Genomic DNA, 12,911 nt, shown 5'->3' on the forward strand with positions numbered 1-12,911 from the left:
GCATCAAATGCATTCTTTTCCAACTACAGTTTTTTACCCTTTATAATGCACCTAAACAAAAATTACCCTTTACCCCCAAACGTATGCATTTTATGGAAATATTTTAGATGGGAAAATGTAGATGGAATGGCATTAGATACAACGACCAGATACCCACGCTCCCACATACAATGGGATGTTCCACGCCCCCATTTTACATTTTTCAATTCTTAATTGCCTGGCACGCTTCTGCATGAAGCAGAAAATATCAAAGAGGAGCTCATTCAAGCGGGCACTTCCTTGTCTAACATGGAATCCCCAAAACGAATGCATTATTTATCGGTGTATTTCAAGTTGAAAGTAGGGTTTAATTATTTATAACCTCTTACTTTACAGGACTGCCAAAGACCAGGCAGGTCGCCCGATGGAAGGAAAACAATACGTTTTTCTAAACATTTTTTTAAAAAAAATAAACCTGTTAATGAATACATTTCTCATAATGCACAGAGAAGAAGTGTAACTGGGCATCTGTAATGAGATCAGGGGTGAGTCCATGTCACCGGGGATGCCTGATTCCAGTCCTGGGCTTTGATTTTACTTTAGTTCATTTTAGTCAATTGAACTGGTCATCTACCTCTTCCAGAAATAAACTGATGGAGAAATTAAAGCACATGACTGGGGACGTGGGATCCTCAATGGAATTGTATTTATGTATTTATTTATATATATATACAGGCGGAACAATGCTCTTTTGATCACAAAAGAATGTACCATTGATAAGAAATCAGATTTGTCAGGAAGCAGCGAGCTTCTTATGATGGGGTGAGTTTGAGGGACATTCTGACCAGGTTGTAGAGGGGAATTCGTGGAAGAGTTACGCTAGGACAATACACAGTGGACATGCATAGATTAAGCACAATGAAGAGTGGACATTTTTAAGTGCAGGTAGGCGGTACGGCCAGCTGTGCCCGGGATGCGGCCATGATGGGTGAAGTGCTAGAGTGGAGGCAGAGGAAGTGAGGGACAGAGGCAGGGTAGAGGCGCAGGGAATATGTTAGCTAGCAGCAGATGAGAGGTAGGTTAAGAGGGTACCTCAGAGGCGAGGAGGTAGGCTTTTAGTTTGGTTTCAAACAAATCCATGTGGACTGTTTCTCTGATGTCCGGGGGAAGAGAATTCCATGCAAGTGGAGCAAGAAGGGAGAATGAGCGGAAGCAGGAGGAAGCGCAGGGAGGGAATGGAGTCATCTGCTAACCTTACATTCGCCTCTGGACTGGAAGTGAATTAATCACTCACACTGCGGAGCAAATGATACTAAGCCCATTGTGCCCCTTTATCCTGGGACTATGTACAACAGGACAAATCTTAATTGGTGGAACTTTAGCAGTTTAGCCAATCATAAAAAGGCTGGAAAGCTCAGCAGGATTTTTTAATAGGCCCGGATCCTTTTGGAGCACTGATGTTGTCAATGGAGCCTGCTACTTTGGGCCTCATTACGAGCTCAGCGATGCAGAACAAAATGGCAGCTAAATGGCGCCAACAGATTTACTGCCATTTTACCATCAGTTTATTTGTCTGCCGAATTCCAGCTTGAGAGGTAAAGTGAGGATTTTCCTCCAGTTCATGGCTAAGGTAAATCCTCAACTGTGCCAGATTTAACGCGGTTGGAATTACCACCATTGTAAATATTCCAAAATCCCCACAGAGTTCTATGGACATAAGAAATGAGGACTAACACCACCATTACCCTACTCATAATCTTGCTGCAAATTACCCATGGCAGAGTGTTGATATGGGTAAACGTGTTTGGCGGTTATTCCTCGACGACAACCACCAGGCTCGTAGTGAGGTCCATTGAGCTTCATATAACATTTCGTCTGGTTTTATATGTCCGAATCTGGGCAGAGCCTACTCAGCCTTTCAGCCTTCCAATGCTGATCACTCAAGTACCGTTAAATGGTTACATGTGATTATAACTAATTAGAAAATGAAGAATGCATTTTTAATGAATCCAAAACAAAAAATTATTGTTTTTTTTTTATTTCTTTTTTCGGGGGTCCCCCCCAAGCCCTCATTTCCCCTTGTTTAAAACCCCCTCCTCGCCAAATTTAACCCCCTCACCCCACTCCCACATCTATATTGTTTTTAAAAAATTAGATATCTTTTCATTGTTTTTTGATTCGTTAAAATGTAATTCTTCGATTTCAATTCGTTAAAATTACTGCATACCCCGTTAAATGGGGTACTGGTGCCTATTATAGCACTTTTATGCGAGGAAGCTCCAGCACAAAGCACTGCATTAAACTATGATATTACATTACTATGGGAAATTATGTAAGAGCACTGTACAAGCGCTCCAAACGGGGTAAATAATGTCACTATGTACAGTACAGCACATCAGAAGTAGCTGGTACCAAAGTACTGCCATTTTTGCCCTAGATCAGGGGTCTGCAGCCTGTTGCTCACCTGATGTATGGAACTACAACTCCCATGATTCATCACAATTGACTATGCTGGCTGGGGCAGATGAGCGCTGTGGCTTATGATGAATGAATTGTGATTGGCATCATTGTAGACTGTAACAAGGGCCTTAAGGATCCAGAAATGAAACATACTAAATGCTCGCGCTATTGACAACCTTTCACTGACCATTCAAGATTATACTTAGTTTTTAATTTTATTGTTTAAAGCGCGGACCTAGCTCGAGAGCGGCGGAGTGCTGTGCACGGTGTGTGCAGATCATGTGTTCGCTTTCATTGTAATGGATGCAAAGGCAGTGGCATACGTTAATCATTGTCGCTACCATCATGGGAGTAACAGTAACATTTTGTGGACTCTATCCAATGAGTTAATGGATGCATCAGCATACAATACACGTTTCACCTTCAACCCTGCCTACTAACCTTGCTTGTGAAACCTATCTGTTCTCTCTTGTCCTCACCCCTCAATTGCACTGGTAAAACCACAGAATCGCCGTCAGGCCTATTTGCGGTGTCTCAAACTGTTAAATGTACTTAACACACTTACTCTGCCTGTGCAGACTATTATCGTCTCAGAATTTCAAGGGCTCCGAGCGACTGTTGTTTTCTCCCCTTGTTTCCCACCCTCCTTGAGCGCTTTCAAACACTGCCTGTGTATAGGTGCTTTATGAAAAAACAATACCATACCATACCAAACCTCCTTTTGTTTATCTGGCTACAGTACAGTGCAGAATGTTCAGTCTGCAAATACCCAAGAGCACTTTGTTTGGAGAACAGTGTGCAAAGGCCTGCCTGCCACACTAGGCATTCGTTCTGTTTACTTTTCTGAGGTGGCAAAGCCTCCCATGATAGTGCGGGCACAGCTAGCCCGCTTGCAGTATCCTGTGGCCCCTCACTGGATGTCCACCTAGTATGTCCAGTTTATTATGACTGAGCAGCAACTAACAAAAGGAAAGCAGTGCTTGCAGGCACTTCGAATGTGCAATTTGCACATGAGTACATTGCACCAGATTCCCCAAATGGCATAACAGTGCAAACTAATCAATACTTTGGGCCTCATTACAAGTTTGGTGGTATTTTGGTGGTAAATCTGCTGGAATACCAACAAACAGCTTTACTGTTGCAGCCACTTGGTCTGGCATAATTACTGCCAGCTTACAAGTTGCTTTATGGCGGTGTTCGTCCCCATTTAAAGAGTGCATACGACTCTATGGGGATTTTGATGGAATTACTGCAGGCGGTAATTCTGCCAAAATGGCTGGTTTTTGCCAGTAAGGTGGTGGAATTACCTCAAGCATTTTGCTTGAGGTTTTTCTCCACCCCAAAACCATAGTTGGGCGCAACATTACCGCTGATTTAGCCCCACTGCCCAACTTGTAATGAAGCCCTTTGTGTCATATGTTACGTGGTAAGTCAGCCACATGATTTTTTAGCACACATTCTCCTCAAGGAGGCTCCTCTGTCCTGACACAGGAGGAGTTAACATTTGTCCTTGGGACTGCCACCCTGCGGCTCCACCGATCTTTTAGACTACAACTCCCATTATCCCTTACTATTGACTATGGTGGTGGGCCTGATGTCAATTGTACAGCCCTAACCCTCTGGAGAGCCAAAGGTTGCACATTCTTGGCCTAGGGTGTCACTAGAGGTAATTTACAAAGATAAGTGTTTTAAGTGCCTTGTAGAATTTCATGTGAGTTATAGATTATATTGAATTTTATTTTCTCTTTATAAAGATCCAATAAGGAGGTGCATTGGCCTCTAAGATAGTCTCGTTTGTTCTCCCACCGGTATTATTAGTAAGGATGGGTTGCTGAATTCTGATCTTTTGGTCGGTGTCCTATTAAATACTGTTGAAGCCCTGCAAACAACTTGGCAGAACTTTTAAAAATCTGCAAGGAGCTGTATAGTCCTGCTGCAGTTTCTAACTCTCCTGTTCCCTCCCAGGCCCTCTGTACGGCCTTGGCTTCTCATTTCATCACTAAAGCTCAGGACATCCTGTCCACCTTCTCCTCCTCTTCCTCCTCTACTCTTGGCCCGCCTGTAGCCGTCTCTCTGCCCTTCTCTTCCTTTGCCTTGTTCACCCCTAATGATGTTTCTTGGCAAGTCCAATCTATGAAGGTCTCGTCAAAACAGGTTCTCCCCTGTTCATCCAGAACCATCAAAGACCACATTGACACCCTTGCTCCAGCCTTGGACGATTTCTGTAATCACTGCTTTGCCACGAGAACCTTCCCCTCCCACTTAAGCACTCCCTTGTGCATCCCCTGCTAAAGAAACCCTCTGCTGATCCTCCATCTCTGACTAACTATCGCACGATCTCCATCACTCCTTTTCTGTGCAAACTCCTGGAAAAACTGGTCATATCCCTGCTTAATCTTCACACTGAATCTGTTGCTTGTCTCCACAACCACCAGTCTGGCTCTCCTGAACACCTGTGAAGACATGCTTATTTTCAAAACCTTATGTGTTGTACACAAATGTCTCACAAATAAAGCCCCCAGCTACCTCAACAATGCTCTAAAGAAAAAAACAATCAGTAGGATGCTCAAATCAAACAACAAGGCACTGTTAGAAATCCTGCGTCATAAATGCACCAGAGCAAGAGGAAGTAGCTTTAGAGTCCTCACCCCTACCCGTTCGAGCTCCCTACCACTCAGCATTAAAAATGAGGAAACTATTTCAGGTTTCAAAAAAGCACTGAAAACCTGGTTGTTCAACCAATATTGATATCTTGTGCTATCCTACCATGGCCTAACTAACACTGGCATTGGCTGAAGGTTTGAATGTGTATGTCCTCCTTTGTATTCATTATGTATATCCATTTTGTAATTACACTGTATTTAGAGCCGTTCGGCTAAATGCTATTCTTTCAGTTTGACTGTAACACTGTACAAGAAACGTGATAAGCTGCCTGCAACCTCACCGTGATACCCAAGGGTCTGGGCGTGTAATAAATGTAATAAATAAATAAAATAATAAAAACTTGATTCTAACCTTCCTTCTGTCTTCATTCTCCTCAATCTTTATTCTGCCTTTGATATGGTCAGCCATACCATCCTGCTCAATCGTCTCTGTAATAACCTGGGTATTACTGATCAGGCCCTGGCCTGGCTGACCTCCTTTCTCACTGATCGACCCTCTCAGGTTCAACTGGGGTCTCTCCTCTCCTCTACCTCAGGGGTCTAGCATCTCTCCCTGGCTGTTCAAACACTACCTGACCTGGTACATCTTGCCCACTGCATCGCTTCCTTCTGCACCAACTTTCAGCGTTCCTTCAGGCTCACTTCAGCCACCTCTTCTCCCTCTCTCATTCCAGATTGTTTGACCACAATTCAGGAATGGTGCGCCGCCAATGATCTCTGCTTTAATGCCAGTAAGACTGAGAACATCCTCATCGGAACACCAGCTCCCTCTTTTCCTCTCTCTCTCTGACCGCCCACACTGGGCCCTCTTCCTGCTCCTACCTCTGAGGCTAAGAACCTTGGGGTCATCTTCCACTCCACCCTCTCCTTCTCTCCTCAAATCTCTGATGGCTCTATGAAGTAAAACTAACAGCTGCACCTCCTCAAAGGTATTCTTTCTTTCCTCACTTTCCTCCAGTAGCTCACTGTCTCCAGAGCTCTGGTCCTCTCTAGGATGGCCTACTGCAACAGCCTCTTTCTAAATCTTCATGCCTTTACTCTCCGACCTCTACAACTTATCTAGAACAGCACTGCGAGACTTGTCATTTGCCTCAAGCCCAGGAACTGTATCTCTCCAGCTCTGAAATCTCTTCATTGGCTCCCAGTGGCAGCAAGGTTCAAGTTCAAGACCCTCTGCATTGTCTACAAGACTTTTTGGGGCCTGGGACTGTATTACCTCCAACTCTCTCTTCCTAAACATCTCTCTTCTCGAGCTCTCCACTGATCCACCTCCAACTCTCTGAGGGTCAGTCACTTTTCCAAGCAGAGAGTTAGGGGGCATATCTCCATCTTCGGCTGGGGCCTCCATCTACAACAGCCTCCCTGCCTCTCTCAAACTTGAGCAGAACCACCTCCGGTTCTGGAAGCAACTCAACACCTTCTTTGCTTCCGCTTTCTCTCTTCCTCTCCCCTGATGATGTCCCGACTGCTCCATGCATTGGTCACCTGGCTACCCTCTGAAGTTCGGCCCAGGCTCCTGCTCTCCAGTTGCCCTTACACTGTCTCTGGGCTCCCAAGCACGTAAGGGTCTGTATCTGCAACCCTATAGTCCCTTCTCTCTGAATTTATGAGCCACCCATTGGCTGCACCTCTTGAGTTACCTGCACTAAGCCACACGCTGGATGCACTTTTGAGTTACCTGCACTTCTCCCCCGCTCTCTTTTCACTTCTCCTCTTCTACTTCCCTGTACCTGAGCAATCTGAATGACACAAGGCCTAGTAAGATCGTCGGTCTTGTCATCCCTATGGTTTCCCCCTCCTTGTCTTGTCGTGCCTATAAACACTTATGTACAGGCGCGTTATAAATGCAATATCATACACTAAATTGCAATAATCAGGCCAAGAGGACAAGTAGATAAGTGCTAGTGGCCATAACTCAAGGTTCTGTTTGGCTTGAGCCGGACCACACAATCTGCATGTTTGTGGTATTACATTTCAGTCTGCTTACATTCATACATGCACTGATATCCGTTATTTGCGTAGGCATTGAATTGGAATTCAGATGTGAAGCCCACAGTTGCTGATATACATTAAACCAAGTGGGAGAAAGAGCTGCTCCCTGTGGGACTCCACATTCCAGTCAGTAGCTTCTGGATTGATAACTGTTCCCAGTCCACAGTTTCAGTTCTATCAGATAGAAATGTGCATGGCCATTTTAACATTATTCCCGGAAGGTGGGCAAACAGAATGGGGTGACCAACGGTGTCGAAGGCAGCAGAAGGTTCCGAAAGGAGGCCTGCCACAACACCGCCACCAACCACAATTCTTTTTATGTCATCAAACGTGGAAACTACCACTGTCTTGGTCCCACTACCATCTGAAAAACCTGCTTGATGCACGTCAAGCTGACTGCCTGATTGGACATGAGATTCAATTTGCAAATCATCATAATAATTATCAAGGTCCATTGTTAGCCAGTGCCATGACAAACATTAAGAAACATAACATACAATGGAAATGCCAATATCAATCAATGCTTGTGCCTCTCCTGATACATCACCCCTGTCTACCAGCCTTCTTCTTGTCCAATGTCCTTGTTTCTAACATCATGTCCTCTAGCGAGGGTTGCACAGTGGTTGTGCTCATTATTTTTCCTTTTCTCTCTTCCTTCCTCCTCCCGCTGCTTCTGCACTTCTCACCAAACCATCTCTTCATGTGTTGTTATTTTTCCCCCAACCCTCTTTAACTTCCTCCGAAACATTTAGCAGATTGTTGTCGCATACAAGTATCCCGTAGATCTAATTATGGTGGATCGATGTACACAATATCATCAGGTACAGTGCGACAAGCCGATAAGGTGGTTCACAAACATACCGTCTAGCATTTTCAGAACATGTATACTTCCTCGTGATTGATGCAACATTTTTTAACATCGGATCCAAGAAGCTTTCTACAAATTCTGCTACATGCCATTAGTTGATGGTCTAACTGTAGGTAGCCTTTGGCATTCCATATATGCATATTTTGGTAAGAAATTATCATGAATATGGTGGAATATGTACTGACTAGTGTGGACGCCCGTTTACACAGGCTTAAGTGCTGGCCTAGTATGTTTCCTAAGCCAGCCTCTAGGAGTGACAACAAGCAAAGCATGCAGTCCCTACTCCGCATGACTGCATCGGACAACAACAAGCGAAGCATGCAGTCCCTACTCCGCATGACTGCATCGGACAAACATACATCTGGCCTTTTATTATGTTGTATGATAAGTTACTTTTTTATTTTATTTTGTTGGGGTCAGCAGTGAATTGAAGATGTGCCTCTCTGGGCACAGAGCAAGGGGTCCACATCTGGACTACGCATTTAATCCACCCAAGAAGTCAGAAACATGTGTCTGGGGTTGCTGCTGGTACTCTTGTTGAGAGGAGAATTGCCTAGCATTTCAATGATGGACTGCCCTTGTGGGAGGTAACCAGATGACATGATACAGAGCTCTGCTTCTTTCAAGACTTAATTACTGTAACAGCCTCTTCCTTAATCTGCATCTCTCCTCTCTTTGCCCTCTTCAACTCATCCAGAATAGGACTGTGAGACTTATCCTTGGCCTGAAGTCCAGGGACTGCATCTCTCCAGCCCTAAAATCTCTCCATTGGCTACTGGTGATTGCAAAGATCAAATTCAAGACACTATGCCTCATCCACAAAGCTTTCTGTGGCCTGGCATCTCGCTACATTCACGTCTCTCTACCTAAATACTTCCCGGTTAGTGTCCTTCGGTCCTCTAGCTCCAACTCTCCGCATATCAGACGTTTCTCTAAGCAGAGTGTTGGGGTAGATCTCTCTCTTCGACAGGTGCCTCCCTCTGGAACGGCCTTCCTGACCCCTTCCGACTTGAGCCGGTTCTCCTTAAGTTCGGGAAGCTTCAGAAGACCTTCCTTTTCTCCTCATTCTTCTCTCTCTCCCCCTCCCCTGCTAGTCTCCTGCGGCTGCGACTGGTTTGCCTGTGCTCCCTTATGAGTGATACTAGGTATTACTAGTCTCCTCGCACACTTCCTACTAGCACTTGCCCTTGGACACCGTTCCCTGATGAGCCTTCTGAAGCTGGTCCACCACCTCCTCCTTGCACTTGACCTGTTTCCCCCTTGCACATACCCTCCTGGACACCCTTACTACTTGCTCAGGCCTGGGTCCCCTCTCTCCAGCACTTCTCCCTCTCCAACCTCTTCCTACCCCATCCCTTGCCCTTGGCCTGGTAGGACCGTTATTGTTGTTTTCTCTCCCCAGTTCCCCACCCTCTTTTGTCTTGTGGTGCCTGGAAACACTTTTTGCTGTATAGGTGCCATACAAATGCTAAAAAAAACACATACATTTTCCCCACCGGTGTATGATCTTTTATACTTTTGTGCTACAAACGCACCATGTTTCTGCAGTGAACAAGCATTTCTGAAGCAAGACGATGTGTATGCCTCTTGCACTTTTCTCCACTAATGAACTTTTCTTTTGTTGCACTCTGGGTCTTTGCATGAATAGCAACAATATGGTCTCTGCTCTCCTGTAATACTCTCCATAAGCACTTTGCTATTAATGATTCACACAACATAGCATTGATGGTGACCGTGTTCCACATTATTTTTACCAAATAAATTTAACAAAAACTTGGCCAAAAACCTTTTTGATTGTCTAAGTAAAGTTGCCATTATCTTTCATGTAAATAATGACTACAAGACGAAGCTTATATCATGCAGGTGTATAGTAACGACAAGTGCGTTGCTTAAGTTTCGTCCTACCTCTTCCCTTGCAGGTACTTGGAGCTGGAAAGCAGTGGACACCGGAATGAGATCCGACTGCACTACCGCACCGCCGGCAACCGGCCCCACACAGAAGTCTTCCCGTACAGCCTGGCAGATGACAAGTGGCACAGACTCTCCATTGCAATCAGCGCTTCACATTTGATTTTACACGTCGACTGCAACAAGTAAGTGGGGCCTAGAAGAGTACTTAAGAATTTGATATAATTGAATGATCCAGGTGTGAGACATAGGGAAGCCTGGAATGTATTGCCCATCATGATCATACAGAGGGTGAGAACCTAGGTTCTTCAAGGCACAAAGAAAGAAATGCCCACATGAGAGGCACAATTATGCATTTCCTCAAGCTGAAGGATTTTATTAAAGATTCTTTGATCTATTGGATCTTTTGAGTAGACATTACATGACATTCTTTATAATACAAAAAAAACTCATTATCCCTACTCATTATCCCTACAGAGAGTTTTATAACATGAATACAATTAAAACAATTATTTGGCTCTCTAGATGTTTTGGACTACAACTCCCATGAGCCCTAGCAGCATAGTCAATGGTGAGAGGGCCTGGTAGTTGAAGTACAGAACATCTGGAGAGAATCAGACTGCAGCCCCTTTGCATTTACATGTATGCAAAAAGAAGTGGTAGTCATGAAAACAAGAGGCAAAAAGCATGTCAGAGATGGAAGGAAAAGCTGATATTTATTTATTTGCATTTTTTATAGCGCTCACCCAGCCCGGGGGCATCGATGGGCTGTTAGAGGAATATGTCTTAGTTGCATATTTATAACGCACTAAATACCCAGAGGTTTCTAAGCACGGACCCGGGGATCGAACCTGTGTTGCTTTGTGTCATCTTGTTTCCAAGGCGAGCGCATTGTCGCTGAGCTATCCTCCCGGGAAGATATGAGGATGGCAGGAAGTTGCGGTCAGGAATGGGTTCTAAATCGATCAATTAAAAGGGTGTAGAATTGGCCTTCATGATCATACACCAGTCAGACCAACGTCTGATGTTCATAATGCTTAACTCTCTTTCAGAATTTATGAAAGAATTGTGGAGAAGCCGTCTATGGATTTACCCTCAGGGACTACATTTTGGGTAGGACAGCGGAATACCGCACATGGGTTCTTTAAGGTATGTATAATAGCGTGAAGGCAGATGCGTTACCATAGGGATCATGTTTTCCTTGTTCCATGTTTTTCAATCCTAAACCAATGTTCTTGCATTTGAATTCAAAATGCTTTATTAATATGATATTATCAAATTTCAAGAAATCAAAATGCAATCCAACTCAAAAATGGAAATATTACATTTGACTTTTAGTTTTCTCATTTGGAGACATTAATATGATCTTCGAAAATATATTAGTAAATATTGGTTTCAATTATGTTTTCAGATGTGATGAAGAGGCACTACATTTGTGTGAGTTTACATTATGCAAAGAAACTAGGCTGCAATAGACACATATAGTAAATATCATGTATCGTAACTGAACATTTTGCTCTGTAGTCAGGCGTATGATGAGGGAGGCCTGATTCTGGAAGTGGGAGATGAGGTAGTTTATGAAGAGTGAGGGTCAGTCCAGGAATGGAAGAGATGTCCGGTATGGAGTCGTACTGTGCAGAATCTTTGATCCAGCTGTCTTGGCCCACCAGATTATCAGTGTCCTGGCTGTCCCCCCCCCCCCCTTCTGATTGGATGGTTCATTTGGTGGACAGCCTTCCATTGTGTTTATTTATTTATTTATTTATTCCATTTGTTATACGCCCAGACCCGGGGGTATCACGGCGTAGTTACAGACAATGGGGGAATGCAATCTTAGAAAGTTACCTCTCCTATTTGTAAGAGTTGTGGGGATGACAAACTCTGGATCAGTTGGGCGCTGGTAGGGTATGGTGGCCCAATGGTCGCTTATTGAGCGATTAGATCAATTATATGGTCCAGTCAGGTCATAGTAATTAATTTGTTTATTTTTGGTTAGTTAGCACCAAAGAAAACATCATTGTAGAAATGAATGACAAGTTTTTGACATGGTAACTCGCTACACAGCCGACGCGCGTTTCAACCTAAGTCTTTTTCAAGGCTGTGATTTGGTGATGTTGTGATGTGCACCGTGAAGTGACATAGTGATACCCCTTGTTTATTTATACCATATATATTCCATTCAATATGCATGTATTTAATAATTTGTTCCAGTCATGAGGAAAGGAAGCACATTGTGATAACAGATTAGTAATTTAGCAAAACCTGTGATCATGAGTGGTGGTGACGGGGTAAGTGACAGGGCAGAACATATAGCAATTGATGGTTACATTTAGGCATGACAAGATGTATAGTTACAGTGTGAAGTCAATTGAGACAGAGTAAGAAACAATGTACCAAGGGAGAGAAAGGAAAAGGAGAGTCAATTAGTTGAGTCAAGGGCCAAAAGAATTTGCTAAAACAGCCTAGTTGGGTAACTGTAGAGGAAGCAGAGTCTTACCCAATTGAGTTAAACGGTGGACTTCAATTGTTGTAAGCTGGTCCTCCCAGATAAGGGCGCCAGGGGGGCTGGATAGCCGATCTGAAAATAGATATATAGGGTTTTCAGAGGGGATGGGACCCATGGACGAATGGCCGATGTTAATTACATATCAATGGGAGAAGTGGGGTGCTAGGTAGTAGCAACTGGGCACGAGGATGGCGAGGGACTTCTAAGAGGGGGCGTCTGCTGAGAGGCTTACTGTTGGCCGGGTCCGGCGAGTTTGTTGCGTGCAAGCGTTCTCGGGAATCCGTGTGCTGTGGATTAGCCCCACTTGCGGGAATTTATAAGAGCATGACGCAGATTGGTTGGTTAATCAAGCAGTGTGATTGGTCTGAAATGGCTGTCCCACGTCATGGGACCGGTCATGGTTTACGACAGAGGGGTGAAATAGAATGTAGGGGATTTACCCAGACTGAGCCTGAACAGGATTGGTACATGTAAGGAAATTACCAACAATGTATTCATAATGCCTGTGTAGGCAGAAACACTCACAGGTTTGTGT

General features: G+C 44.2%; 1 protein-coding gene across 4 annotated transcripts in view; it reads left to right on the plus strand.

Moving 5' to 3' along the window:
• NELL2 (neural EGFL like 2) overlaps positions 1-12,911 on the plus strand; it is an 871,367-nt gene that overhangs the window by 165,502 nt on the left and 692,954 nt on the right. For all 4 annotated transcript variants that reach the window (XM_069628010.1, XM_069628008.1, XM_069628011.1 and 1 more), the window contains exons 4-5: positions 9,882-10,055; positions 10,923-11,019. In XM_069628010.1, the coding sequence (XP_069484111.1) occupies positions 9,882-10,055; positions 10,923-11,019 (271 nt within the window). The remainder of the gene's footprint in view (positions 1-9,881; positions 10,056-10,922; positions 11,020-12,911) is intronic.

Source organism: Ambystoma mexicanum, chromosome 12, assembly GCF_040938575.1.
Source record: "Ambystoma mexicanum isolate Mex_15411 chromosome 12, UKY_AmexF1_1, whole genome shotgun sequence".
NCBI classification, from domain to species: Eukaryota; Metazoa; Chordata; class Amphibia; order Caudata; family Ambystomatidae; genus Ambystoma; species Ambystoma mexicanum.